The sequence below is a fragment of the Pseudopipra pipra genome, chromosome 12 (genome assembly GCF_036250125.1).
Source record: "Pseudopipra pipra isolate bDixPip1 chromosome 12, bDixPip1.hap1, whole genome shotgun sequence".
In the NCBI taxonomy this organism is placed as follows: domain Eukaryota; kingdom Metazoa; phylum Chordata; class Aves; order Passeriformes; family Pipridae; genus Pseudopipra; species Pseudopipra pipra.
Genome location: NC_087560.1, coordinates 17,697,557 through 17,724,368, shown reverse-complemented (window position 1 = coordinate 17,724,368; position 26,812 = coordinate 17,697,557). Strand labels below are relative to the sequence as shown.

The window sequence follows — 26,812 nt, the reverse complement described above, 5'->3', positions numbered from 1 at the left end:
TCAAATAAATGAGTTAGCTGAAGGCAAGAGACTGCTAAGAAGCTGCAGCCTTTACAGACTTAAAGCAGAACAAGAACTACACAAGATGTGTAACCATAATGTGCATTTTATAATGCTGCTAAACTGGGAAATGACCTACAATCTTTGTGTAGCTTTAATCAATTACCACCAAGCCAGCACTGCTGAATCCATCAATCTAGATTTCCATATTTCCATATTAACATGCATATCATTCTCTAACTGCTAACTGGCAGTAATTCTTTGCCTTGATGGCATTTACAACCATGAACACTTATCACAAAATTGACTTCACAAGTTTCAGATGTCATGTTGGTAACTGTACTCAAAATTATTCAAGGTTAAGACAGTTTTATTGCTTAAGAAACCTACTTTAAACACAGATATGTTTTATTGAAAATGAGGTTTTTCAATACAGATAACACGCAGAAACAAATGGGTTTTAAAAGAAGCTCAACCACACGATCATTTTCCTGATAAAATTAGCAATTTTCATGTGAATTAACGTGACATGTGACACCTTAAATAGGTGTATTATTATCCAAAATACAGAACTTTTGTGTTCATAACTTGATTTGCTCCCCTGAAACAGTAATGTAATGATATCCTCATGCAGCAAACAACCACACTGTGGGTGTTCGTTAAACCCGGGAGCAGCAAATGCCGGGCCAGGTGAAGAACTGAAGGGTGACGTCAAGAGGTGACTGAGGTGACGTCATGCCCCAGCCCGGGGCTGTCCCTGAGCCGGCGCTGCCACCTCGTGGCAGCTTCGCCACAGCGCCTGTGCCTTCCCGGCACCGGTTCATGGGGGCAAAGAGAAAACCTGACACTGGGGAAACCGGCAAAGGCTGCAGCTCAAGCACAAGAATTCAAACTTGAATTGCAGAAATGAAGAGGAAGTGTGAAAAAACCCAACCTCACTTTCCTTCTTTATCGCACTAAGGGTGCCAAGCAGAACCACAAAGTACTGTCGCTGCTGCTCTGTCAGAGTGCGGGTTCTGAGTCAATAAATTAACAACAATTGTTCTTTGATATGGCCACATCCTGCCTCTGACAGGGCCATCAAGGCAAACACCTATTTCCTTTTAATAAATGAGGAAATTGGGTACTGGAAGGCTCATGTTATCAGTCAGTATTAACTGAGAAATGGGAAGACCTGACCCTGGGATACAGGTGTGCTTTCTGGCTTCTTGATCCATTCATTATGTCACAGCCCTCCATCATTTCCATCTTGCCAATGAAGACAAAAATGAAATTATTCTTAGGCAAGGTAAATTCTGTCAGTGTAACCACTTCAGACATTTTCACAGGACTCATCTGTCAAGGACAGGAGTCATTTCAGAGGAGCAAAGAACAAAAGCTGAGTTAGTCGAGTATTTTCAGAATTCTGAAGGAATGAACTGGTGGGACAGAAGTATCACTTAACTTTAAAGGAACATGGTGCAGGATTAGTTTTGGTGATTGCTAATAATCCTCATACCATTTAAAATGTTTATTGATGAGCTAATGCTCATCACCTTGCATGGAATCAGATGAGTAAGGAAGAGACCTCTTCCTTCACTAACTTATTTGTTTTCAACTATTCTCAGGTGAGATTTCTGCCCCACCCCACCCAATGTACATAACTAACTACTACTTTACTAACTTAAGAGCATTACTTGGGGAAATAAACCAAACTCATTATGAAAATACTGCTTTGTGAAAATACTGATGACTTCTGCTCTCCCCCACTCCTCAGATTTTCTCCCTCTCTGTGTTCTCTTTTTGCCAGAGGAATTAACCTCAATCTCAACCCTCACTCCCAGGGCACATTCCCTGAACTCCCTCACTGCTGCTCTCCAGGTTCTCTCCGAGTCACCCAGGCTGATCTCAAGTATGAAACTCTCCACTCCAGCTTATCCTTTACCAGTATCCAGTAATTACTTCCTTCTGCCTCTAATGGAGATTGTGAAACTTTCCACATTCCAAAAAGACATCTGCCTTTTTTTGTAACATGCTGCTGACTCGATCTATTTTGGTCCACTACAACTTCCAACATCTCTTCTGCTGAACAGATGCTCAGTGAATGAGACCCAATTTTAATTGCCTTGTTCCAACTATAGTGCTGAGCACTTGAATGAGATTCCAACAAGTCACATTATGAGCAAGTTATCCTGATTGTTGTCAATCTAATCATGCTCTACTTCACTCTGCTTGAAGTCATTTTGTCTAAGTATGATCTGCATTTCTTTCACTTCTTTATCCAGGCCTTAACACGGGTATATAGAAAAGTGAGATGCAAAATTCTACTTATTGTTCCATCTTTTGAGCAGTGCAAACTTGATGAACCTTCCACCACCAAATAATCACTGAATGGCACAGAGTGTCAAGGCAGAACTGTTTACAGTCTGACTTTATAGCAGCTTTAATTGGTAACCATGAATCCTGTCCTCCCATTACAATTAATATACATTAATAAATTAGTGCCCAAAACCAGAGCACTAAAATAATTCTCCACAGCACATGCCAACCTAAGTGACTCATTCAATATGAAGAAAAGGTATAAAATCTTCAGAATCCTTTCAGCTTTTGGGCCATGAACTGAAACCTTTATTGAGGATTTCTCATGTATCATTCTCAAAGCTCTAGACATCACTCCTTAAAATGGAGTAGTGGACTTTATCTAGGAAACACTGAAAAACACATAATTTGAGTGATTTTTTGGTCAGGCCCTCCAGTACCTCCACCCTGGCTATTATTTTACCTCTAATACCATGGAAGAGCCCAAGAAAAAAACAAACAAAAAACAACAACAACAAAACGAAGCCTTGAAGACTTGACCCTGTTGACAGTGGCAAGTTTTGACTCTGTTCTCTACAGTCTTATCAGCTCAGAACACCTCACACAGTTATGGAACTGCCCCACACTGAATTCTGAGGTCACAACATTTCACTCAGGGTGAGAATTCCTTCAGTTCAGGGAAAAACACTGAAACAGGAAGAAATCACAAAGGGAAATCCCCACAACCCTGACATGAACTGTGTTCTATCAATAGCAGCCCACAGATACAAGTTTTTACTGGCACTTTGCTTGGAATTAGACCCTGGCACTGACAATGCCTTTGGAATTAGGTACAAACCAAGGGAAAAGCTGTTCAGCCTAATGAAGGAATGCAGACTAGACTACCTAGTACCACTTAACAGGAGAAAGACCCGACCACTGAGTGAGTAAAATTTATAGCAGTTAAAAAACCCCCAACAGAACAACCAGCCTGACAAGAAAACCCCCAGCAGATCTTCAGAGCTTCAACAGGGTAACAATAAATATCCTAAACATTCATTTATTATTCTCTACATTACCTATGCAAGTTCAATCATGACACAACCCAATACTCATCTCTCACAGTTATGACATCATTCAGGGGCAGATTTTCTCTGAGACTTTTTTTTTTTTAAAATTATCTTGTTTTCTCTGTTCCAAAACCCAGAATTCCTAAACACACAGACAATAAACACTGCAATAAAGAGGCTGTCGTTACCAATGTGGTCAGGGAATTTCTTTTCATGTAAAGTCTCTCCAAGTACTGCAGCCCCTCATCCTTCAGTAGCTCCAGAGGGAAGTGATGGAGGTTTCGGTAATTTAAGAACAAGTTCTTGTGCCTTTCCAGCTTTGCCTCAGAGATTGTTTTACACAGTTCTGATGCCATGACTAAGCACCACATCTAGTGCCTCTCATCTTCTGAAAGCAGACCCATTTCTAGGAGACAAAAAGAGAAAGAAAACAACTTCATCAAGGTGTGTGCCATGCATTCTTTTGCAGGAAGAGTTACTCGTTATCTCATAATTTGTTGTTCCAGTTAAGACACAAAGTACCCAGAACACCCACACCATAAGTCTTTGACTGTTTTCTGGATCAAGTTTTAGTGTGGTATAGGACTTGAAATAAAATCTTTAGTCCTACATAATGCTTTCTTTTTCATCCATGGTCAATGGACCTTTCAGATAATTTTGTCAAAGTTGCCACCACAAAGAAAAAAAAAAAGCAACCTCTCTTAACCATTACTGATGTCCTACATCTGTTCTGTTACATGTGCTAAAAAAAGAACACACAGATAAGAAAAATGCACAATTAACAGAGGACTTCTTAGTCTCAGATGACTAAATTCACAGTTATGTATCTTTTAAACCAGAAGGACAAAAGGCAATTAAAGTTTGTTAAGCTTGTCCATACAAAACTACTGGAAGAGTTTACTGGTTGGAAAAGATATTGGGGATGGAGAGCCACTAAAGCCATTTTAAAATAATAAACTAATACATGAGAAACCTGAAACTTACAGAGAGAAAATTTAGAAAGAGCAAGATTTGAAAGATTTTCATCTCTTTACTAAAAATAAACCCAGAAAGAACAAAGAGTCAAGCTTTAACTGACAATTTCAAAACCACAAAACAAAAGCAGGAAGACAAATTAAAAATTAACTTGTATCTCAAACCTGACTTTATTCAGCTCGTTTTTCACATACAACCAAAATTCTAGTTGTGATTATGTTGTGTAGATTTAGATAACTGCAGCAATGCTGCATCTTTTCAACTGTCTCAGAACATAATAAATCCAGACTATTTATTAATTTAAAGTTACCAATTTGCTACAGACTCATGCATATAAATTAATTACCATTAACGAAAGGCAAGGATTTGTAACTGCTTTCCACCAAAAACATTCTCTTAGTTCATTTTCTCACTGAAGGAGTTTTCTAACCATAACAGATACTGGAAGTGAAGGTCCTGAATCAAGAATTCCATCTGATTATAGTAATTGTAAACAAAACTCCAGATGAAGCCCCACAACCCGACCATCCCTGTAAATCAAACTGCTTTTCAGTTTCAGTAATTCCCTTGATTTGCTGATAAGCAGCTCTTACAGGTGACCTGTGTCCTTCTGGAAGAATATAGCATTTGGTTTTGGTTGTTTTAAGAGTTTAAGTCCTTTCCTTGGCTATCTTAGGGGACAGGGTACACGCTCTGGCACTGGCAAGAGTAAAGCTCTCTTAGCTCAGAAGATCAAGGAAATTAAGCCATCACAATTCCCAACTCCATTTCTGTGATCAGCATTAAAACAGTTCAAGGAAAAGCATCAAAACTTTCAAGGTGCATAATCTGAGTATTTAGTATTTGTGCATTAACTGCTACAATATAAGAAACAGTAAAGGAAAGCTCATCTTTACCTGCATTTATTTTTTTAATGAAAAGCTGTGAAGTCACAAAACACACACACAAATACCCAACAGGCTTCCACTTTGTCCAGAGATGCTTTTTAGGTGTTCGGCACTCGTGGGCTTCTCTCCAGAGTTGTGACTACACATAAAAGCTGCACATTTAGCCATGGGACACACGGACACACAACCCCACGGATGCAAAGTCCAGTCACAGCCTGCTCCGCTTTGGCTCTGACTTCAAAGCAAACCCCTCCTACTCCCTTCCGCCTCCAGCCGAACTTTTTGTCAAAAATCTTCTTCCAGGGATGAGACACAGCCTTGGCAAAGAGGAACAGCCACAACCACGGCCTTTAAGGGGAGTAAAAGGGAAGGATGAAAGCTGGTAACAGCCAGGGATGGCCCTGTCAGGAGTGGGGACACTCAGGGGAGGAAAGGGCAGAGGAGGAGGGGGCACGGGAAGAAACGGGAGCACGGGAGGGAGAAAGGGGGAAGAGGAGGGGAGAGAGAGGGAAAACAGGGCGAGAGAAGGGGCAAAAGGGGAGAGGGGGCGGGGGGGGGAAATGGGGAAGAGAAGGGAGGAACTGGGAAAAAGGGGGCACTGGAGAAGAGATGGGAGCACAGGATAGAGAGAGGGGGAGCAGGGGGGAACAGGGGAGAGAGGGGAAGTGAGGGGGGGAAAGGGAGGGAGAGAGGGGAGAACGGGGAAGAGAGAGGAGGGCACGGGGGGACAGGGGGAACGGGGGCCAGGGGGAGAGAGGGGGAAAGAGGGACAGGGGGAACGGGGGCCAGGGCGGCCATGGAGCTCCCCCTCACGGAGAGGCGCCGTGCCCGCGCGGACCGGCGGGCAGAGAGCAGGGGCAGAGCACCGGAGACACCCACACACACATCACCACCACCGCCAGGACCCAATCACCTTGCTCCTGTCCCCGTCCCTCCCTCCTGCCCCGGTCCTCCCTCACTCACCGGGGCCGCAGCGGGAGCGGCGCCGCCGCCGACCCAGGGACCCGGGGGGGGGAGGAGGGGGCCGGGCCGGGCCGCGCGAGACCGCGGCCGCCACGCGCCTCTCGCGAGACGCCCCGCCGCGGCCGCCGGCCAATCGCAAGTCCTCCCCGTTTCCCGCCTCATCGCCGCCAGCCAATGGGAGCGCGGCGCCCCCGCAGCGCCTCGCCCGCCTCAGGCGGTGGGATGAGGGGGGCGTGGGTGATCACGGCATTCCCGGTATTCCCGGTGTCCCCTTCCCTCTCCGTGAGGGAATCACAGAATCAGCTAGATCGGAAAAGACCTCTGAGATCATCGAGACCAACCTATGACCCAACACCACCTTGTCACCCAGACCATGGCACTCACTGCCTCATCCAGTCTCTTCTTAAACACCTCCAGGGACGGTGATTCCACCGCCTCCCTGGGCAGCCCATTCTAATGTCTTATTACTCTCTCTGTAAAGAACTTCTTCCTAATGTCCAGCCTAAACCTCCCTTGGCAGAGCTTAAGACTCTGTCCCCTTGTCCTACTGTTGGTTGTCTGGGAGAAGAGACCACCTGGCTCCCCCCTCCTGTCAGGGAGTTGTGGAGAGTGAGAAGGTCTCCCCTGAGTCTCCTCCTCTCCAGGCTGAGCCCCTCCAGCTCCCTCAGCTGCTCCTCACAGCACTTGTGCTCCAGTCCCTTCCCCAGCCTTGTTGCCCTTCTCTGGACACGCTCCAGCAGCTCAATGTCCTTCCTGAACTGAGGGCCCAGAGCTGGACACAGCCCTCGAAGTGTGGCCTCACCAGCGCTGAGTACAGAGGCAGAATCCCTTCCCTGGTCCTGCTGCCACACCATTCCTGATCCAGTGTGTCAGCTCCACCTGCCTCCCAACGTGTTCACAAAGCCCCTGCTGCTGACCTGTCATCCCCGCTGTTGAAGGTGAACGTCATTTCCCCATGGAAGTGGTGGTGGTCAGGGACCACCCTCCCTGCTGCCCATATTTCTGTGTTAACCAAGAATGCAGATTTTTACAGAATCCTGCCTGCACCAGAAACCTCCCCGTCACAGCCATTTTAGTTGGCCTGTGGAAACATTTTGATTTTAGGTGTGTTCAAACACACTAAAATAACCCAACACATAAATCCCATCCTAGGGAAAGGCTTGTGTTGTGACAGTACTCTGGTGACAGCAAATTCCCTAATGCTCTGGATATTTAACATCCCTGGGTATTAAAAAGTTATTGTTTGCTGAAGATTAGCCCTACAGCTGCCTGAAAAAGGAATCCCAGGTACAGAAATCCTCTTTCTGGTTTCCACAGACTAATTAACATACACTTGTCCTAACAAGATTCGCATAACAGGTCTGCAGGGGAACCAAGATTAACACCTTGCAGAAGGCATTTCTTCTATATATTCAATGAACTTTCTCTTTAAATAAAGCAACATGCAAAAAAGCTTAAGATTTTTTTTCTTGGAGACTCGTTTCTCTCTTTTTCAGTTCTAAATAAAGAATAGCAATCCTTAATGGCTCATTTGTCATTTTCCTGCACTTGAAAGGCAATAATTGATTGTGACAAGTATATTTGCTCCATCTTACTTGCCAGTTGCAGTCTTCTTGGAGTTGTTTTTTTTTTCCAGAAAAATAGATTGGATTTTGGTTGAAATAATTTGAGATGAAATAATTTACCCTTCAAAATTCAACGTCCTCCATATTTATCATATCATACTGCACACATTACTTCTTACTGTTGTTGACAGTACTTGTCTGTGTTTCCCAGCTGGATGTTACATGCCAGGAAGTGGCCTGCTTGTATACCACCACGCTTTTAAAAACAGCAATTACATCACACTTCTTAATGTCACTTTGGTCTCGCGTTATAAATAGCTGAGAAATTAAAAGTTAAGCATATTTCAGACCAAAGTAGAAGCTGAATATGAGCATGGTTAGCAACACATTCCTCGGAGAGAATTCAGTGATGTGTCAAAGCAAATGTACTTCTCCAGGATATTGAATCATTGATCAGGACAGAAGCTGTGCTTCTGTCTTCTACTGAAATGCTAACAGGAAAGATGAAGCTTTTTTCTTGGGAGACTTTGCTCCTAACAGAGCCAGGACACTTACTGTGTTTATTGACACATATGTTGTAATGGTTTGGGGTTTTTCAGTTGGAGATTTTTTGAGACAGTAACAGGTAGGAGATAATATTACTGCACTCTGGTATTTTGAGAGCAAACCTTTGTCTGTCTGTTCTTTTCTCCTCACACCAACACACATCAAGTCATCTCGTGTCTTTCCTCCTGAAGCAATCACTCAGGATTCTCACTTTATTGTCTTCACATTCATTCTCAGTTTCCCCCCTTGATGATCTCTGAAAAGCGCTGCTCTCTCAGGGCTGAAAGCTGATCTCCAAAGCTCTGATCCTGCCCGGCACAGGTGGACGGTCCTGCCTGTGGAGTCACAAGGCTAAAAATGATGAGCAGAGCAGGGGACATTGGAATCTGAGTGTTTGCCTCATGGTTGCCAAGGCATTCCCATCTAACCAGTCAGACTAGTGGGATCTCTTTGCTAGGTACATTTTACTGTTTCTTTACCCTAATTCAAGTCTTAGTTTTGTGCTTCTGAAAGCAAGGAACAAAGGGGCTTGAAATTTCCATCTTGCTCAGAAGGATGTCTGATCTTACTGTGCCTACATATAGAAACTAAAAAAACTTGTTTTGAAATGCCACTTTGAAGAAGTAAATCTGTTCGAGTCGTTTGCATTTGTCAGTGACTTCAAGACCCACCATCATCCAGTGGTTTACTGGAACAAATCCAGTAATTGGATCAAATGGGCTCAGCTTCACTGGTGATCCCTTGTTTGTGCCAAAATCACACAAGCCAGATGAATGTAGTGTGAATAAAAAGAGATGATGTGTTATCAGATTTATTACACAAGGCAGCTCTTTGAGACCTAACAACTTTGGGAAGATGCAGTTGGAAACACCTTTATGCAAACATTTCCTCTTGTTTTGCCAAGTGAAACGTGAAGAAATTATTGTTATTGACGTTTCTGTGACAGGATTCCTGCTCTCAATGTCACAGACCGAGGAGATCCAAAGTATCTTACTGAGCTTTTGAGTCCTGAACACTCTGAGGTTCAGCCTCCCTAATAACCCTGGGTGAGTCTTTTCCACCCAGTGCTATGGACACCACTTATATTGAATCATGTGCATTAAATTAGACTTTGCAAGTTTAGAATATGATCCAAATATCCAGTGAGCAATTAAAGGTCAGGTTTTAGCAGCAGGAAGCTTTAGTGTGACTGATGCATGACACGAAAAGTGTTTCTCCTTTAAGGTCAAATAATTAGTAAATATTTTTATTCTTTGCTCTTCAGTCTGTTAATTAGCAGTATGAGATGGGCTTTCTTGGGCTTCCCTGTATTCTGAGAATCACAGTGAGGCAAAATCCATCAGTGAACACTAAGCTCGTGCAGTTATACCTGGTACAGAGAGGTCCTGTGGGTTGCAGGAACCTTCCAGGCACAAAGACTCACAGATCAATGTGACCAGTGATGAACAGCTGCAGTTTCAGCTTTGTTTAGGTTCTGCAGACAGGTTGTGTATATCAGTGTTAGCACATGGCACACACGAGTGTGTAAAGCAGCAGTAACCCAGTGCACTGTCTGCTGCATCTGCCAGTGAATCTCTTTTCCATGCTCAGGAGAAGAATCTGCTTAACACCTACCTGGGATATTTGAAGCTGTCTAGGAAAATGGCAGAGCCTTCCTTTTCAGGGCAGGATTCCAGCCTGGGGGCTCAAAGGTTTGTGTTTCCTATTGTCTCCTGCTTATCCCTAGAAAATGGTCATTTCAGTTTTGAAAGTTCTTGTGTAGTTGAATATGCAATGTCATTTTTTTTTGCTCTTACAGACACTGAGGGTGACTTTCTCCCTCATCTATTAGGACTAATGACTTATATTTTTCTTCTAACAAGAGCTGAGGGCTTTGTGTCATCAGCAGAGATTTGGAGAAGCACACAGAGTATTTTCAGTTTGCATTCTTTCTTGGAGAATTTCAAATCTTAATTCTACCTACCCTTGTTTTCACTTTACACTGTCTTACATAAGCTTTTTTCAGTCAATACAGCTTTCACATACATAATGATCAAAGATTCAATTGGTATAAATTTCAAGAATTTTGCATCTGTTCTTTGCACAGGAGGGTTTTTGCATCACACATACATTCACTGATTTGCCTCTCACACCAGAAAGAAATAAACTCTCTAAAATGTTCAGCTTTTACTCATGGAGAAAGAACCCATTCTCCAGAAAGCACTGGCTCTTCTTAGGAAGTCTTTCATAACTTCCAGTTAGTAATTTTGGTTTAGTACAAAGACAAAGCTGTCTTATTTGAGTGGAATAAAGTTACAGTGACTCATCACAGCATGATTCCATGAACAATTTACTTTTAATTCTGGCTTCTGCAGCAGTACCAAAAGCTGGCAGGCAGATGGAGCTCCTGCCTGCCAAGTGCCAGCATGCCAGTATTTAACGTTTAGGCATCGTCCACCTTTGGCTTAGGTCTTTTTATTTTCAGTTTATTTGCTATTGTATTTGTTAAACTTGAACTGACTCCCTTTTCAATGGCACAGCAGTGCTAATGAAAAAGCTAATTTCAAAGGAGGTTATTTGTAATGCCCGGTATGGTTCAGATCAGCACTGCTCAAAATAGAAGCTTTTAAAACAGTTTATTCCTAATTTGGGCTGAGCTCATTTTTTGAGGGAAATTTCCTGGTAATCACATTGATTATGTTGTGTAATAGATTTCCTAGGAAGTAATGGAAAGTACCAGTCATTTGGACAAGCTGCATTTTGTATGGAACAACCCTAACACAGAACAAGCAAGCAGTGGATTTTGTTCCTGATCGTGCAGTTTCTGCTCATTCTAAATTCCCACTGATCTAATTAATCTCAATTGGAAAAAGAACAATGCCTCTCTGACTGCCCCAGAATCCAAATTCCTCTGTTAATGCGTTAAGCAAATATAACAATGGGCAGAATCAACATTTCTGCCTCTGCTCCATTGGAAAATCTCAATATGGGATCATGGCAAAGGTAACAAACAGCCAGCTCTCCATGGCTTTTCAGTTGTTGGTCCTTTAAAGACTGATAAAGGGGCATGTGGCTGATGTGAAATACTTTGTGTTACCTCTTGTTGACAAGTTAATCAAGGCTTTCAAATTAATTTCCATTAACCAACTATTATTTTTCAATTTATCAACATTGCTGTATGTCACAAATGCATTCATAAATAAAACTTTCGTTATTGTTTGGAATTCACTTTATGAAACTCCTTAGACTTGACTGATTTTGTTCAATTAAAGCCACTTAGAATTATCTCCAGTTTTGCTTCACTTCAGACCAATAAAGTAGTAAAACTTAAAATGCAAATTTAGACAGCACATGGATGCTGATTAACTTCAGGCAGCAAATAGCATGAAATGTTCTTTGGTCTATTTTTATATGACCTCAGTAATATTATTTTTTACTACCACCCTCTGCTGCCACTGAAGCTGTGTGGTGGTTATTTCTCCATCCTTCTGCCTGGCCCAGGGTTTGCTTCCTTTTCATCCTCATTTCCCCTCAGTTCAATTGACAGATTTGCCGAGTTCACAAGAATTGTCCAAAGAGTCCTGAGCATTTCTAATGATTCGTTGGATCCAATTACACCAAAAGTTGTTATTCATTCAACTGAAATCAGTGGTTTTAACATTAAATATTAATTATTCTGAAGTTGTTCCTACTTCCAGATACCAAACTTACTCCCATTATTTAATCCATGTCTATTGTTGTCTAATGTAATTTTCTTTCTCCTCTCTTAGCCATTTATTCTTCTGAGAGACAGATCTTATGCTCTTCTGGTGTCAAAAGAAAGTTATATCTTGTAGAGAGACTTCACACCACCAGCAAAGCTCCACTGTTGCCAAAAATTTACTTTAAAACTTCGATAAAATATTATATCCTTATACTCTCATCCACAGAGTTTCATAATTTTAACACACGTAAGCTTGAAATGAACGTGTGGTACAGTTGTTTTTTTAGTGACAATACACATGCTTGAAATAACATTTCATGTATTTATGAGATGTTTGTATTTCTTATGGAAAAGCTCCAAGTGAGGTGCCAAATATTCTGGTTGTGTAAGGTGACCGCTTTTGTAATTTTATTCCACCATTCATATCAGAAGGGTGTTAACTCTGTGACCTGTTACATTATGATAGAAATGAGGCAGGTGGTGAGCTATTTTTCTTTCCAAGTGAATATAAATAGTGAAGGGGGGAAGCGTGGTGTACACACAGCTCTTTGATTTATGCAACCATACTGTGGAACCTGTCGGGGTGAAGTCAGATATAGAAATCTTCTGTTCCTGGGACCAGTGGGAGATTTGCTTTTAGAGAGCTTGCAGGGTTTCTCCTTTTCATGTAAACCATCCATCTGGTCACAGCTGGGATCTGACCTTTCTTTTCATTGAACACACAAGGAATAGCTCGAGTGCATGGCAGGATGTCCCACGTGTTGGGGAGACACTCAATGAACTGCTTCCGATCAAATGCAGGATTTTTAGTTCTCGAGAGCAAACCAGGAAAGTCAAAGATCTTTCTTTCCTTATTGTTCTCTGAGTATCCTCTCAGAAATTCTTCCTGTGAATTCTTGAGCACTTTGTTACTGTCTAATAGTCAAAATTTGAGCTGAAACAGGTAAAAAAGTCAAGATCCTTGGGCTGGGGAGGCTCTGAGGTGGTGGTCAGTCTTGCAGCAGTGCCTGCTTAGTGGAGGTTCTTTTCTCCAAGTCCTTCCCTCCTTCCTGGTTTTGTCACATTTCCAACACAACACTGACAAAGACTTTCCTGGATTATAAAGCCATGGCACAGTATTAGTTCCCAGCTCCCATTTTCCTTGATGTAAGGAGTGTTTCAGACAATACAGAATCGTGTCTGGCACCAGCCCTGCCCCTAAGGAACTATTGCAGACCATGTGCCTGGAGTGGGATAACATGTTCTATCTGACAAAAGGAGCTTGTTCAGCCTTCATTCAAAATCAGAAAGGGATACTCAGAGTAACTTCTACAGATATAACCAAATCCTCCCACTGAAACTATTTTTCCTTTTTTACCAAAGGCACAGAAAAAAGAATCATGTGCCTTGAACCCTCTTCCAGAGATTAATTCCCCATAGTTCTGGGACAGTGAAGTAATTAGGTCTGTTAAGCCCTTTTAGTGACCTAGTGAAGTCACACTCAATGAGTTCAAGCTTCTTAAATACAAATTATATACTTAGAACAGCTCTCCTCTGGTGAGTGATGGCACCTTTACAGTGGTAATCCAGAGACACACAGAGATACAAATGAGAGACAGTCCTACCAATACAGCTCCAACTTCACTGTAATCCTTAAATTAATATGTGTTTCTTTCATAAAATAGAACCCAACCAGACAAACACATCCAAAACACAAAATCTACCTGTTGGAGAACACATCCCTGCCAGTGTTCAGTGCTGCATGACTGGGTGGGTCTGTGGGGAGACATCCTTGGCATGCTCCTATCAGGGAAAAAAACACTAATATTTTACATTAATTTTATTTAGATGTTTGAAAAACATCTAAAACCAAAGGAGAAATTTACACCAGATCTGTTTCATGTGGTTTATGTTTTTGAAAAACGGGCATTCTCTGTGTATATCCTGTCCTTAGAGGTGACTAATGTGTAAGGTCACTCCTGACCTTCACAGATTTTACTCTGGAGTAAAACATGACAGGTGTTTTAACATGTACATCTTCAATGATGTACAGGAAAATGCAGGGAAGGATGGAAGAGCTAGGAAATAAAGAACATGGCTTAGATGAATCCTGCTTTCATTTGGATTTTGTTGCTGGTTTATCTATATCTGTAAAATCCGTACAGCTATGATTTTTTTTTTTTAATTTTGAAATATTTTCTTTATTCTAGCTTAAGACAGTAGGTTGAGAAATGGATCAGTCTGGATTTGGAAAAACAGGTGGATAAATGCACCATGGCTTGGCCTCTACTTTAGGTTTTAAAAAAATCAGTCTAAATAGCCTTAATATACCTTCAATAAGTGGAGAAAGAGGAAACCGATATTGTGAAATGGAGCAGCCCACTTCCCTGGAAGATTGATGTGGTCCCTCATGCCAGCCTTTAACACCTATGCCAAGTTTGTACAGGTTGATGACAGGACATGCTGTATTTCCCTGGTGAGAGGGCTCAGCTCTCAGTGACTTTGGCCATCCCTGGGGCAGAGAAAAACCAGGGCAGAGAAGCAAAGAAATTTTTCCTACTTCCCTTTGCAGGTGGTTCCTCCCTGAGCCCTTCACCACACAGGCACGACTTCCCAAGCAACTCAGGGGGAATGGCAAATCCTTTTGGTTTGAAAAACTGTCCCTTTCCTTCAGCTCCTCGGGGAAGGACTGCACTGAAACAACATGAAACAACTGCTAAAGAGACTTCTCCTTGCTGAAAGACAAAGTCAAGCATCAATGCACAACAGCAGCATGGAAAGGTAACAGCAAAGAGGGAAAGGAGCAAAGCAGATAAAAGCATCACAACCTAAGTGCTTAGAAGACCCCCAGGGTTCGACCTCTGCTGCTGTCATAAAGTGTTTGAGTTTGTTCAACACCCAATAGGAAAAGTGTCCAAAGCCCACAGAAGGTGAACCACACAAAGGGGACTTTCCTTGCTCAGGAGGGACAGAAGTCATGCCCTGATATTCAGACAGAAGCACCACCTTTCAGAGAGCTGGCAGTGAGCCTTTGTTCTAAGGCACTCTGTTAACTTATTGACAGCACGTTGTCCTATTTGATATATTTTATTTTATTTGGATTTTTCAGTTTTATCTTTCCTTCTTGAATTCTGTCTGTGGCACAGAACTCAGTGCTATGCAAATACTGCAAGGAGAACATTACAACACACCTCAAAAGTGAGTAGTATTTCTCTGTGTTGTTATTTATACAAAGTTAGAGCAAGGATCTTTTGGGGGGGAAAAAATCCTCATGAATTGGTAAAACCGAAATTCAGCTCAATGCAGAAAACTCTGCAATTTGCTTCATAATTTGTATTCCATGTTATAGCTCCAAGTGCAATAATATGGAATGTCCAAGGGGTTGTACAGACTCATCTGTTCAATGAGAGCAAACTCCAGTGAATGTTGGAGCAAGGAAGAAAATCTGCTTATTTCTGGGAATTGGTGTCAAGGAAGAATCAAGGTAGAACAGAGATTTTGCAGAACCGAGGAAATTCTGTTAAAATATTTTAATACATTTGCTGCAGACAACAAATGTTGTCACTCAGAGATGAGGACAGGCCCGTGTCCTTTAACCTCCCTCCCTGCACCAGCACCCAGGTCAAGCAGGTCAGTTAAACACAATATGTGGGGAGAGGATAAAACTTCCACACAGTGATCTCTAATCAGTATTTCTTTGGTTTATAAAAGTGCTGCTGCCAAAGTAATTTAAAGAATGTTTCTGCTTCAAGTGACCAGAGACAGGAAGGCCATGAAATATTTGTGGATGGCAAGTTTACAGAAGGAAAATAAATGGAAGGGAAATAAAACCCCTTTCCAGCAGTATTTGACTTTCCCAACCCACATGACAGACATAAGCAAACTTCTCATTTTGTTCATGACAGTTGAATGTGGTCCCCAGTGTTTTCAGGTCCCTTGGACTTTCCTTCTTTCCCATCACTCAACCAAGAGATAAGTTATCTTCAAGAGGCTTGAAGTGAAATTACAGAAATAGAAATATGTATTAATCAGAAAAGCAAACTTACTCTCATATCTAAGTTTACATGAATCCTATCAGTATTTTAGCCACTAAACCATTTGATTTCCCTTGTGCTTCTCTGTATTTGCCTCCTTATTTTGACTTAGCAGTTACATTAATAGCTTTGCTTTCTTGCTCCAAGAAATTCAGAAGAAACACAGCAACAACTCCTAAGCAAAAAATTCTCAATTTTTGCTGAGCAGTGCAGCAGTGAAAAGAGCTTTGATTATGAACAACAATAGCTTTGTCCTCTTTTTTCATACCTAATCTTCCATTGCAGACCAGAGCCTTCCTGCAAGGTATTTTTTTTGTAATTGTGGCTGTCCCTTCATTAGGTAGCACTATAATCCTTCACCTTCTGTTCCATTCCAGCACGTTTGCAGCTCTGGATTCAAACTGGATCACTGCTGGGTCTGTACAGCTGCACTGAATCTCCAGTGGGCTGACAGTCATAAACACTGAAAAATAATTTGGCAAACAATCCAAACCCAAATTCACAGTGCAGCTGATAAGGCTGGCAATAGTTGATGACTGCAATATCATATAAATTCCAGCTAGAGATTATTGGTCATCTCTTTTCCCAGAAAACTCCAACAGTACGTGTAAATTGTCCACTTAAAAATCTTAAGTGCTTTAACTTTCTGGAGCTATTTACAAGTCTTGGAGACCACAGGGAGAACTTCCTTAAAAGGGTAAGAAAAGCCACTTCTCGCAGCCAGAAAAGTTCTTACAATCAGATCATCCTCCTGTTGTTAGGCTGATTGGAGGAAGAGGATGAAAACATTAGGAGTGTTTTGGACTGTTGTTCCCAGAGGTGAGAACTTTCTGCAAAGACTTCCATCATCAATTCCAGAAGACAGTCAGTTGTAGATGACATCAAAGGAATGTCCTGACTTTCATGCTGTTGCTGATGAGAGGGGATCACACAGGTAAACCAGCTCTCAAAACATCAAGGGCTTCAGAAACTGTAATTGAGGTGTTCTGAAAGCAGATTGACAGAGCACATGGGGTACAATGTGTGGGCAACCTCACCCATCCTACAGTTCAGGTCATTTCAAAAGAAGGGCGTAAATGTCCATTCTGAGGTCACTTACCAGTTCTTCTGTTACCACTATGACTAATGTTTATTAGACTTCCTAATATTCCAGAGACACAATCATCTTCCCCAAGACTTTAGAATACAAGGACACTTCCTCCCTTATTGGAATATAAGTTCCAAGTTTTCCAGACTGTATTGGGGAACTGCTCATACTGGTTTAGATGCCTGCAGAAACAGCTGTATCAGACAAATGTTGGTGTATTTTATTCATTTCAACGCTTCTGGATGCACAAGCAGTTTGGAGAGGGGAAGTCCATGGATTACAATCTTGCAGTTGTTTCCTACTATGCTGGGTGGCAAAATGATGATGACCTGAGGCAGAGTGGCCTTACCAGGGTGGCCAGTGTCAGCTGGTGTCAGACTGCTATAATAACACTTCTCCCCAGCACTGAAAAGCATTCAAGACATTTCCCTCTTGTTTATAGCTCTTCCCATAAATGATATTAGTCTGAAGTAGCTTGTGAGGCAAAGAGCACTTCAGTGTAAACCTTCAAAGGGTGATATCAGAACAGAGCTGCACACAGGCAGCCTTGTTAGGAATTGTTTCCCTCTTTGCTTCTCAATGCTTGAGCCACTTCCAGACTGTGTTCTTTAAAGAGCATTTGAACACAGAGTGTGCACAACCCAGCAGGCAGGGAGACAACTCTGTAACTCTGCTGTTCTTGCCCAGGGTGCTGATGCCCCAGTTCAGTACAAGGCTAATTGTGCTGAATGTCCACAGCAGATCTGGGCCATGGTCACAGTCATTGTGCAATCAGTTCTATTTGCTGTAAACTTTCACAATTTGTATTTCCTGCTTATATATGTCATCCCTTATGCTGTGCAAAACACACTAGTACTTTCCTGAATATTTATTATATAAATTAGTGTATTAAAATTTTATGGCACTTTTGGTGTGATGATCTAAACCAATTCTTTTTCATGAGAGAACCAGCAACAATGAATTACTTGTCACTCAATAAAATACACATATATTTAAATCAACAACAGTATAGTGTTTTCATAGGAAGTGCTCATATCATCTCCAGATTAAAAATGCTGAGTGGTTTTAACACTATGGAAGCTTCACCTCCAGTGCATGTATTTCTTACATATTCACTTAACAAAATATTATCCCAGGCTTCAAGTCCTATATTTGCACTAATAATTCACTTATATGGCCATTTAAAAAAAAAAACAGAGAAAAATATGTGCATTTTTTGCATTTCTGAAAAGCTAATAAGGTTGTTTTAGCCCAGCCCCACTGTCTATCACTGGGATCTTAGTTCAGAGATGTTCAAGGTCCAAATCAGTCAAACTGAATCTAATTCAGCCATCTCACTCCCTCAGGCCTGGCTGGAAAATGTCAGCCTAAAATAGCATGTGCTTGAGTACAGCAAGCTAGAAAGGCACTTGTGATGTATTTGTGTGTACAAACAGACATCACAGAGACATGAATAGGGACCAACCCATTCCTCAAGGAGCAGGGTTGCCACAAACAGAATTTAAATGACTACAAGGAGTTGCAGGAGTTACATTTCCTTCCACCTGCACAGCACCTCCATAAAAATAGGGAAAGAGCTCCTTAACTTCCCCAGGTAGTGAGCAGGGATTATAGGAAAGATTAAAATAGCCACCCCTGAGGTACCAGTTACAGCCTGGCCCAAATGCCAAGGGCTTACAAAGTGAGCTAATGCTCCAAACAAGACCATAAATCTTATATAACTTATGAGGCAACTGATGAGTCAAGAACAGAATTTAATGCTCAGCAACCACTTGATTACTTGCTTTTGAACAGGACCAAGTTAAACGTTTCTTAGCTCCATTTTCAGCTGGGAAAAAAATATGATATCAGAGGTACATGCACAGATTATTGAATTTTGTTTGTGTTTCAGCAAATGAAGCACAGAATTTACAAATACCTCTTTCAAAGATCAGTCCTTACCTATCTGCTGCCCTTAAACTTTCCTGGAAGCAAGTGAAAAGCTTGTCTGAAGTGTGCTGAAAGGTAAATAAAGCATTTAACATACCAGAGAAAACATAAGATATTCACAAGTTTGAGGGCACAGGGAGAGTACACAGCAGAAAGGAAAAATCCTGAAAATGTGTTCTTTAATGGGACAGTTGTTGAGTAAAACCCTGAAGAATTTATATGGGAAATTTCTGTGATTCTTTCACTTAACAGCAAGAAATCAGTAACTGCGTTTTTCCATCCTGAGCTCATTTTCAAGCAGCATGGCAAAAACCTTCTGGCAGAAATAAAGAATTCTGCATTATCACCTTGATCTAATGAAATCATTCAGTATTCAGGAATTCTCAAATATTTTTACTTGCTCCTCTTACTGTTTACTTATAGATTTATTATTAAAAGTTAAACCCTTGCTATTTCTTTTTTCCCTTTGCAATAGGAAATTTATACCATTTATACTGAAGAACAGCAAATTGCTCTATTTTTCACTGTTATGAAGAGCTACACTACATTTCAGTCAGAATCCTAGCAAAGCTGGTTGTAAACAACATTTGAATTCACAGTTCAAGTATAAATTTACAATTCCATTAAAATTCAAATAAAATCCAAAGTAAAACTGGAAACTACATTATTGGAATAGGATTTTTTTTACTAAGTTTGTTGAGAAATGTATTTGGGGAAAAAACCCTCTCATATCATTAAAAATATATTATGTGATATTTAGTTCATTACTAATCAACCCTTTTTTTAAAATTCAAAAATTGAGCAATCTATAAACTCTTTTTTTTATAGTCTTTCCATAAAATAGGCCAAGTTTCTACTCAGCTTACCACGAATAAAGAAAATACAAGAAAAAAGAGAAACTTAGGTAATCATTTGGTCCTTTTCCCCACACTGAATTGCTGGGAGAGCCCTTCCACGGTGGAAAAGTTTCACAACCAGACATTTGCTTTCTTAGCCACAATTTGCTTCTCTTATTGTCACTACTAGAGACCTTTAGTTGCATTTTTCAACATTCTGTATTTTGCAAATTTTAGCACAGGGAATTTAAAGACAAAAACTCCGGATTACGTTTGAGGACAATAATTACAGCCCCAAACTGCAACTCAGAAGACAATGGCAGGCTCTTCACTCTCTTCAGGCTTTGGATGAGATCGTTTTCAAAAGCAAGTTGGCAGGAACACAGGAAACTATTACCTATCCTAGTTCAATCCCAGAAAGTAAACTTTTTTTTTTCCTTTTTTTAACGGTTCCTCTGTGTTAAAATGAAAAAATTGAGGTGGCAACACCTGACCTTGTCCTGCACATCTGGTTTAGGTGCTCGTGTCCTGTCTTAATTAAAAGCATTTAAGATTAGGTCGCACACAGGGAAGATCTGGATTTTGTAATAAGCAGGATTTATTTTCATAAGAAAAACTGAAGGTAAATAGCTCGAGCAAGAGTTGATATTTTTTCTCCTCTCCTCTGAGCACCAGTTCTCAAATGTTTTGGTCGCTCCTCTCACAAAAAGGAACTGAGCTGCTGAAAGAAGGGCCAGGAATTCGAACAGCTCCACAAAGGGATCTCAGCCCAGAGGGAACCAAGACAGAGGGGCGCCTGAAGTGCCTGAATGGCTGAAAGGGCACACAAGTAGAGCACACATGAAACCTAAGCAGGTACAACCATTAGCTGGAGAGCTGGCAGTGTTATAAAGATGCTTTTCAGATAGGCATTTCATCCCCTGGCAGATCCTGTTCTGGCTGGCTCTGTAATGAACCTCTTCATCTCAGTAACAGGAACTTGGCTCATCCAAGCCATCCACAGAACCAGGGAGGTGCAAAAGCAAGCAGTGCAGATAAATCCCATATTTGTAGCTGCTGCTGACTCTGCTGGAGGACCTGACCCTGGCATCTGCAGGCCATAACTCCTGGACAAAGCTACACTTTTCAGCTCTGGATCTGATATTAAACTACTCTGTCAGCACTTGGGAAAGAGCACTGTGGGAGGGGCCAGGTACTCCTGTCCCTAAGGGACACTGCTGGGACTTATGGCACTGGGGCAACAAGCAGGCACCACTCAGAGCATCAGTGTCCAGGACTGAGACACCAGAGTCCTGCCAGGGCAAACACCCTTGATCCAGAACTCACAGAACTCACGGCTCTGGGGCTGGAACGGAAACTTAACCCTGTTCAGCCTCAGCTGATCCTGACCCCATGTCTGAGAACTGCACAAGCAGCAGGAGTTGTACATGTCCCCTCCTGTTGTCCTTGACACAGTGAAGGACAGAGAACTGGGGGCAATAATCTCCTCAAGTGACAGGGCCCATGTGCCAGAGGCCTCCTACGCTGCTGGGAATTTGGCTGGTGGATCACAGGCACTGATAATGGGATAATGGGATGTTCCTCCCCTGCTCTTGCCGGCAGGAAGTGTTTTATTTATGATATCACATAATATTTGCTCTGTTTCAAGACAAAAGGAGAGGAGCTGTCTCTGCTTGCTTTCCAAAAATAATCTTTTCAACCTTATTCAAGTCCTAAAAGGGAGTCCCTGGGTTACCTGGTGAGGGGTTTGATCATCTCCTGCATGAAGTTCATGTCCCACTTACTGTTGATTTCAATGCTATGAGAGCAGGGCCCAAGGATCAGCCCTGCTTTGCTAATCATACCCTATTAAAATAATTGCTAAAACCCATGCTTTGTCTTCCCCCCCAGGCTGAAAGGTATTTGTGTCAGGATAAGAGGGATCAGAGAATCATCAATACAATCGACTGCTTTGCATGTAATGATTTTACTTTAATTTAGCAACCCAGTGGATTGATTTAAAAAATTAGCATGTCCTTTCTAAGTTCCCAGAAAAGAGAAACTAATCCATTTATTACAGAACCCTATGTTTTTGTCCTGACAGAGAACTGTATCCACTCAGGAATGCTAGCACAAGTTTTACTGCCTTTTATTGTTCCCTGCTGTTAATGTACATTTAAAGTGAATCCCCATGCTTCAGAGGAGGCTCAGCTATTTTCAGCTACAAGTAAGCAAAGCCATATTTGGGTCACAAAGAATAAACAGCAGATCTTCACTTTAGATTTTATAACACCAGTTTAACCTATTGCTATGTTATTTAATCTTAATTGAACCATGATGGAAAATTAAGATGGATAGTTAGTTATCAAAGAAAAACTGGGTGGTGTTACATTTCCCTTTAAGGAATTAGTATAATATTTCATATTTTGCTTATTTTCTCTCTTTAAAAGCAAGCAATTAGCCTGCTAACCCTCCCCTATTTGGTAAATTCAGCATGCAAAGTAAGAATCACTTGGTACAAATATTTTCTAGAAAAAAAACCAAAAGTAGCTTGTTGGATTTTATGCAAGTGCAGTCTTTAAAATGAAAGCATTTAGAGCAGTCTAAGAGACAGTATGGCTCTTTTTTTTTTTTAAAGAATATAGAAGAGTGTAATATTTTTTTTCCCCATCACATTTCTCAGCAGCTGATCTTTCCCTTCTGCAGGAACATTCTGCTGTTCCCCACAGTCACGTGCTGTTATGGCCTAACTGGGAAAGATTCATTAAACTCCAGCAATTTTTAGAGAAAGATTTTTCCACGAGAATCGTGCAATAACTAATCTGAGGCTGAGCAGCAGCATTAACACAGGGACAAAACTTGCAAAGCTGAATGCACCCCACAGAACTGCTCAGTTCAGGACTCCCCAAGCCAGGCCAGTGGTCTCTCAGCTCGGGCTGTTTTTGTGGCCTGCTTTACCAGCCCACTCTGCATTATCCCAGCAGCTGCTGGGGCAGCTTCCAGCAGAGCTGTTTGAAAACCATTTCAATAGCAGCTTTTCCAGATGTAGGTTCAGAGCAAGCCAAATGCTCTGGCTCTTCAGGATAAAAAGCAAACTGGAAGCTGAGTCTGGAGCTTTCAGCTCAAAGAATCTGCTCTGAAACACTGTAATGGTTCCACAGGGCTTCAGTTGGTACAAAAATGTGCCCAAGTCGTCTTTCCCCCCTCCTCCCCAAGTTTTTCTTTTCCCCCTCCCAGTATACAAATTGTCCAATAATCTGTATAAAGTTAGAATTATTTCTATTAAGGCTTCAGAAAAAAATATTTTATAGTCATAATAGAGAAAAAATACCCACTATAATTACTGTCTCACACAAGGAAAGATGACCAGCTATCCAACCTACCAAATTATTTACTATGCAATGAGATGGGCTCTTATGGAATAAATAAATTATGCAAAGATACAACTTACCCAGCAGAGAAGCATCTTTATAATGTTGGTAGCTCTTAAATTACCAGAATTTCAAACTTTAACTCTTCCTCTCTTCAAAGAATCACAGTTGTTTAGCAAAGATCAATGTCAAGGCAATAACTTACAATTATCAGAATTTTTGTTGAGTACACTCTGTCATTGGAGATTATTCCATTATTGCACAGCAACTGCTGAACTAGAGGAGCAGTTTAAAATACTGAATTGAAAAAGTTCCAGCTTTCCAATTCTCTCCCCTAACCTGGGATTCTGCCTGTTATTAGAGGAGGATTCAAGGCAAGGGGATATCTGTATTCTCTGGTGTTCTGTAGCATATTTTTACAGTACCAGTTTCCAGACCCTCCTTTTCCCCTTCCTGCTTTCTCTCTCTCTCCCTCTCCAAACCACTGCAGGATCTTTAGATGTACATGATGATGAAAAATGTAAGATGGTGAAAAAACACCTGATTTTTCAGATGAGTTGCCTGTTATCCCATATTAATGTCCATCTCTGAGCTACTGCCACTTAGTTTGTGGAGATGCACCCAAGTAATTTATTTTAAATATATTGAATGTTGAAATTAACTCCTGACATTTAGACCAAGTGGGCTGAAAGCATTCAGACTTCCTCCCACTGCAGGAACAAGGTGTACCTTTGCAAGAAGCATCACTGGCATTTGAAAGATGGATCTCTGAAAACTCCTAAGTTTGTATCTAAGTGGTAACAGTAAAATGGAAGGTTAACACTTCATAGCATTGCTTTTAAAACCAACCATAAGAATAGTTACCAAAAATCAATTTCTTGTATTATCTTTTTAAAATTTGGATGAGGCAGGCTCTGCATAAATAGCACATTTTCTTTGCCTGTGGGTATAACATCCAGCACATGCTGCATTCACCAGGAAAGTATCATACAAGTGAGAATAAATAATCTCATCAGTCTCCCAAGAACAGGAAAGAACCACATACCTGAAAAGATTTATTTTCTTTTTTAACTGCATGACTTGATCTGGAAAGGGATATTTTTCCTACCATCTTTACTTACAGATTTAGTAAATAAGAGCCTTAAAACACTGGGCCTCAAAACCCTTTCTCACCTCCCAACTCCCTAAGGACTAATACTGTGATCCCAGAATATTCACCCCCTCAAATATTCTTTGGTTTCCACGAAATCACTGTGATAAATGAGGGAAAAAAAAACGTCAGCTTATAGGTTCAAGGGCAAAAAACCAAAAATGTGGTATTAAGAAATACTGTAACATTAATTTTCAGTAACTTATTCATTTTCAGGGTGTTTTTCCTGGCTTTGGCTGGTAATTTGAGGATTTTAGAGTAATTTCTTTTAAAAAAATCCTACTGCAAGTTTCTAGGACTCTGCGGTAAAAGCAATTTCCTTTGCCTGGAACAAAATACAGAAGCCTTTGGCCAAGCTCTCACCAACCCTCCTTGCTGAACAGAACCTGGTCTGCACTATGGATCAGAGCTAAGGAACAACCAGTATTTAGATAAGTGTTCACCACTGTATAGTCAAAGCATCTACAATAAATACACTTCACTTCCCAGTAATGTGATAGCAAATAAAAAGTTACCTTGATCACACTCCTGCCACAACACACAGCTCCAGAGGCAAAGATTTTAGGAGAGGTTTAATGAAATTAACTGTATCCTTAATTAGTCTGTCCCAGGGCCAACTGTATTACTCAGAGTAACAGTATTTTTCATCACATCTGTATATGTACTAGTGGAAAATAGATGTATTTGAGTTTTCTCTATCAGTTTACTCCAGTGAGAGTCTAAGAAATGTATATCACAGGATTATACATTGTACTGCCTTCACTGCCAAATCTCACTTGGCACCCACAACAAAAAAAGGACTTGATGGCAACTCAAGAAACCACTGACATATTCAGAGTGAGGTTTTAATTAGATCTCATCTTGGCTGAGCATCTCTTTGCATCTTGTTAGAACCCATATTCCTCTGCACTTCTCAGAGATATTTAAGCACAAGAGTCACACAAACGCCTGATGGAAAAGACGGATGAGTCAAACTGTTGGGAAGTTCCCAGGGCAGCAGCTCACATTGCACACTCACTCTTCAGCCTTTTTCCTCCACTAAATGTCAGATGTGTCACTGATTGAACAGCCAGTGCCTGAAGAAATTTGATTACATGCCACCAGCACCCCCTTGATTAACCAAAGCAGCAAGTGAAAAGTGAGGGGGTATGTTCACCTTCAACGTCACTCCTAAGCCAGAGGAAGAAAATCAGTAACTGCTGAAGTGATCACAGCAAACAGTGACAGAGGTGGTCATACAGCACTTGGTGTTTTCACAGCATGGCACGATGGCATTGAGTAAAGCCAAAATTAAGAGGGAAAAACAAAATAAATCAACCAGTCAAAAGCAGCAGTTTCCAAATAACAAGATAATTTGCCTTTTTATAAGGTTGTGTGACATAGCTCAGTGTCTTGCAGGCACAGGCTCTCTGCAACACAAAACTAAAATAGCAAACAATATTGGCCTGATAATAAACAATAACCTATAACTCCCATGTCTCAGCACTCCAAAAAAGCTGACAAAACATAAACCAAATCAGACAGACCAACACACTAAAACATCGACCCACCACGAGTCTCTTTCTGGCTGCTGACCCAGATCACATCAGGATAAATGAAAGTAGAAATTTCAGCTTGTCAGAGACATTTTGGCTGAAGTGTATTGCTTTTCCTGGCACGTTTGTAAAACATAAAGCAAATTCTACCTACTGTTAGGGTTCAGCATCTCTTCACTTTCTCACCTGGAAAAATAAATCTGTAGTTTAACAAGCAGGCTTGATTCCAGCTGTAAATTCCTGCCACGCCTACTTCACACTGGGATTTGGAAATGAAAATCAAAGCCAGTACTAGTGGTTTGTGATAACCCAATAGCCAGAGATAACATCTTCCAAAAACCAGAGTTTTTCCTTGCTGAAGAAAAACTTTTGTTTGTTAGGCAGGCAGCTTGTTATTTCACTCAAATTTGGTTGCAGAGACACATCAGGAAAAGAGTTTCAACTTTGAAACTATTTAAATTTGGAGTACAAATAAACACCTTTTATTCCCATTTAACTTTAAGCACTCCTTTCTAGAATGCAACACTGAGAAACCCCTGTATTTTTGCTGCATCTTATAGAAGTTATCACAACTGACAAGTGTGTAAAAACCAGGAAACTGGAAAGAAATCTCAGTGTATTGAACACCAACCCACTGCAAGTCCATTCCTTACTGCTCAGAGAAACCCTTCAAGTTTCAGAGAAATCAGATTTTCACCACTGAGAGTTTTAACAGAAATACTCCTTTGCTTAGTGGATGAAGTCTGAAAACATATTTTTCTGATAGAGGCCAGCTTCAGTGGAAACTATTTTGCTGATCATTTAAACATCTTCAGAATAAGCTGTGATTTAGTCAGTAGCTGCAGATACTTTTTTCCCCTGTTTTGCAAGAAATTGTGGGGTTTTTTTCTCAGTGTATTAAAAATGGAGAATATCTTCACAAAGTCTCACTCTTTCACATAAAATAC

The 26,812-nt window shown here is 41.1% G+C and overlaps 1 protein-coding gene and 1 long non-coding RNA gene across 6 annotated transcripts in view; one reads left to right on the top strand and one right to left on the bottom strand.

Moving 5' to 3' along the window:
* Positions 1–6,290, bottom strand: part of LRRC28 (leucine rich repeat containing 28) — a 51,012-nt gene extending 44,722 nt beyond the window's left edge. Inside the window, exons 1-3 of one of the 4 annotated variants that reach the window (XM_064669145.1) lie at positions 6,173–6,290; positions 5,219–5,557; positions 3,536–3,753 (exon numbers count right to left, since the gene is read on the bottom strand). In XM_064669145.1, the coding sequence (XP_064525215.1) occupies positions 3,536–3,718 (183 nt within the window). In that variant the 5' untranslated portion in view covers positions 3,719–3,753; positions 5,219–5,557; positions 6,173–6,290. Of the gene's footprint in view, positions 1–3,535; positions 3,754–5,218; positions 5,558–6,172 lie in introns of those variants that run through there. The other 3 variants (XM_064669144.1, XM_064669146.1, XM_064669147.1) reach the window with 3 other exon arrangements.
* Positions 6,291–18,526: 12,236 nt separating this feature from the next.
* LOC135421021 (uncharacterized) lies at positions 18,527–22,322 on the top strand. 2 transcript variants are annotated; one of them, XR_010433828.1, is made up of 6 exons: positions 18,527–18,659; positions 18,957–19,069; positions 19,823–19,898; positions 20,541–20,685; positions 21,721–21,787; positions 21,914–22,322. It is a non-coding gene; the product is annotated as an uncharacterized LOC135421021 (long non-coding RNA). The 2 variants fall into 2 exon arrangements; XR_010433827.1 differs by having other exon boundaries at positions 20,506–20,685.
* Positions 22,323–26,812: the final 4,490 nt, after the last annotated feature.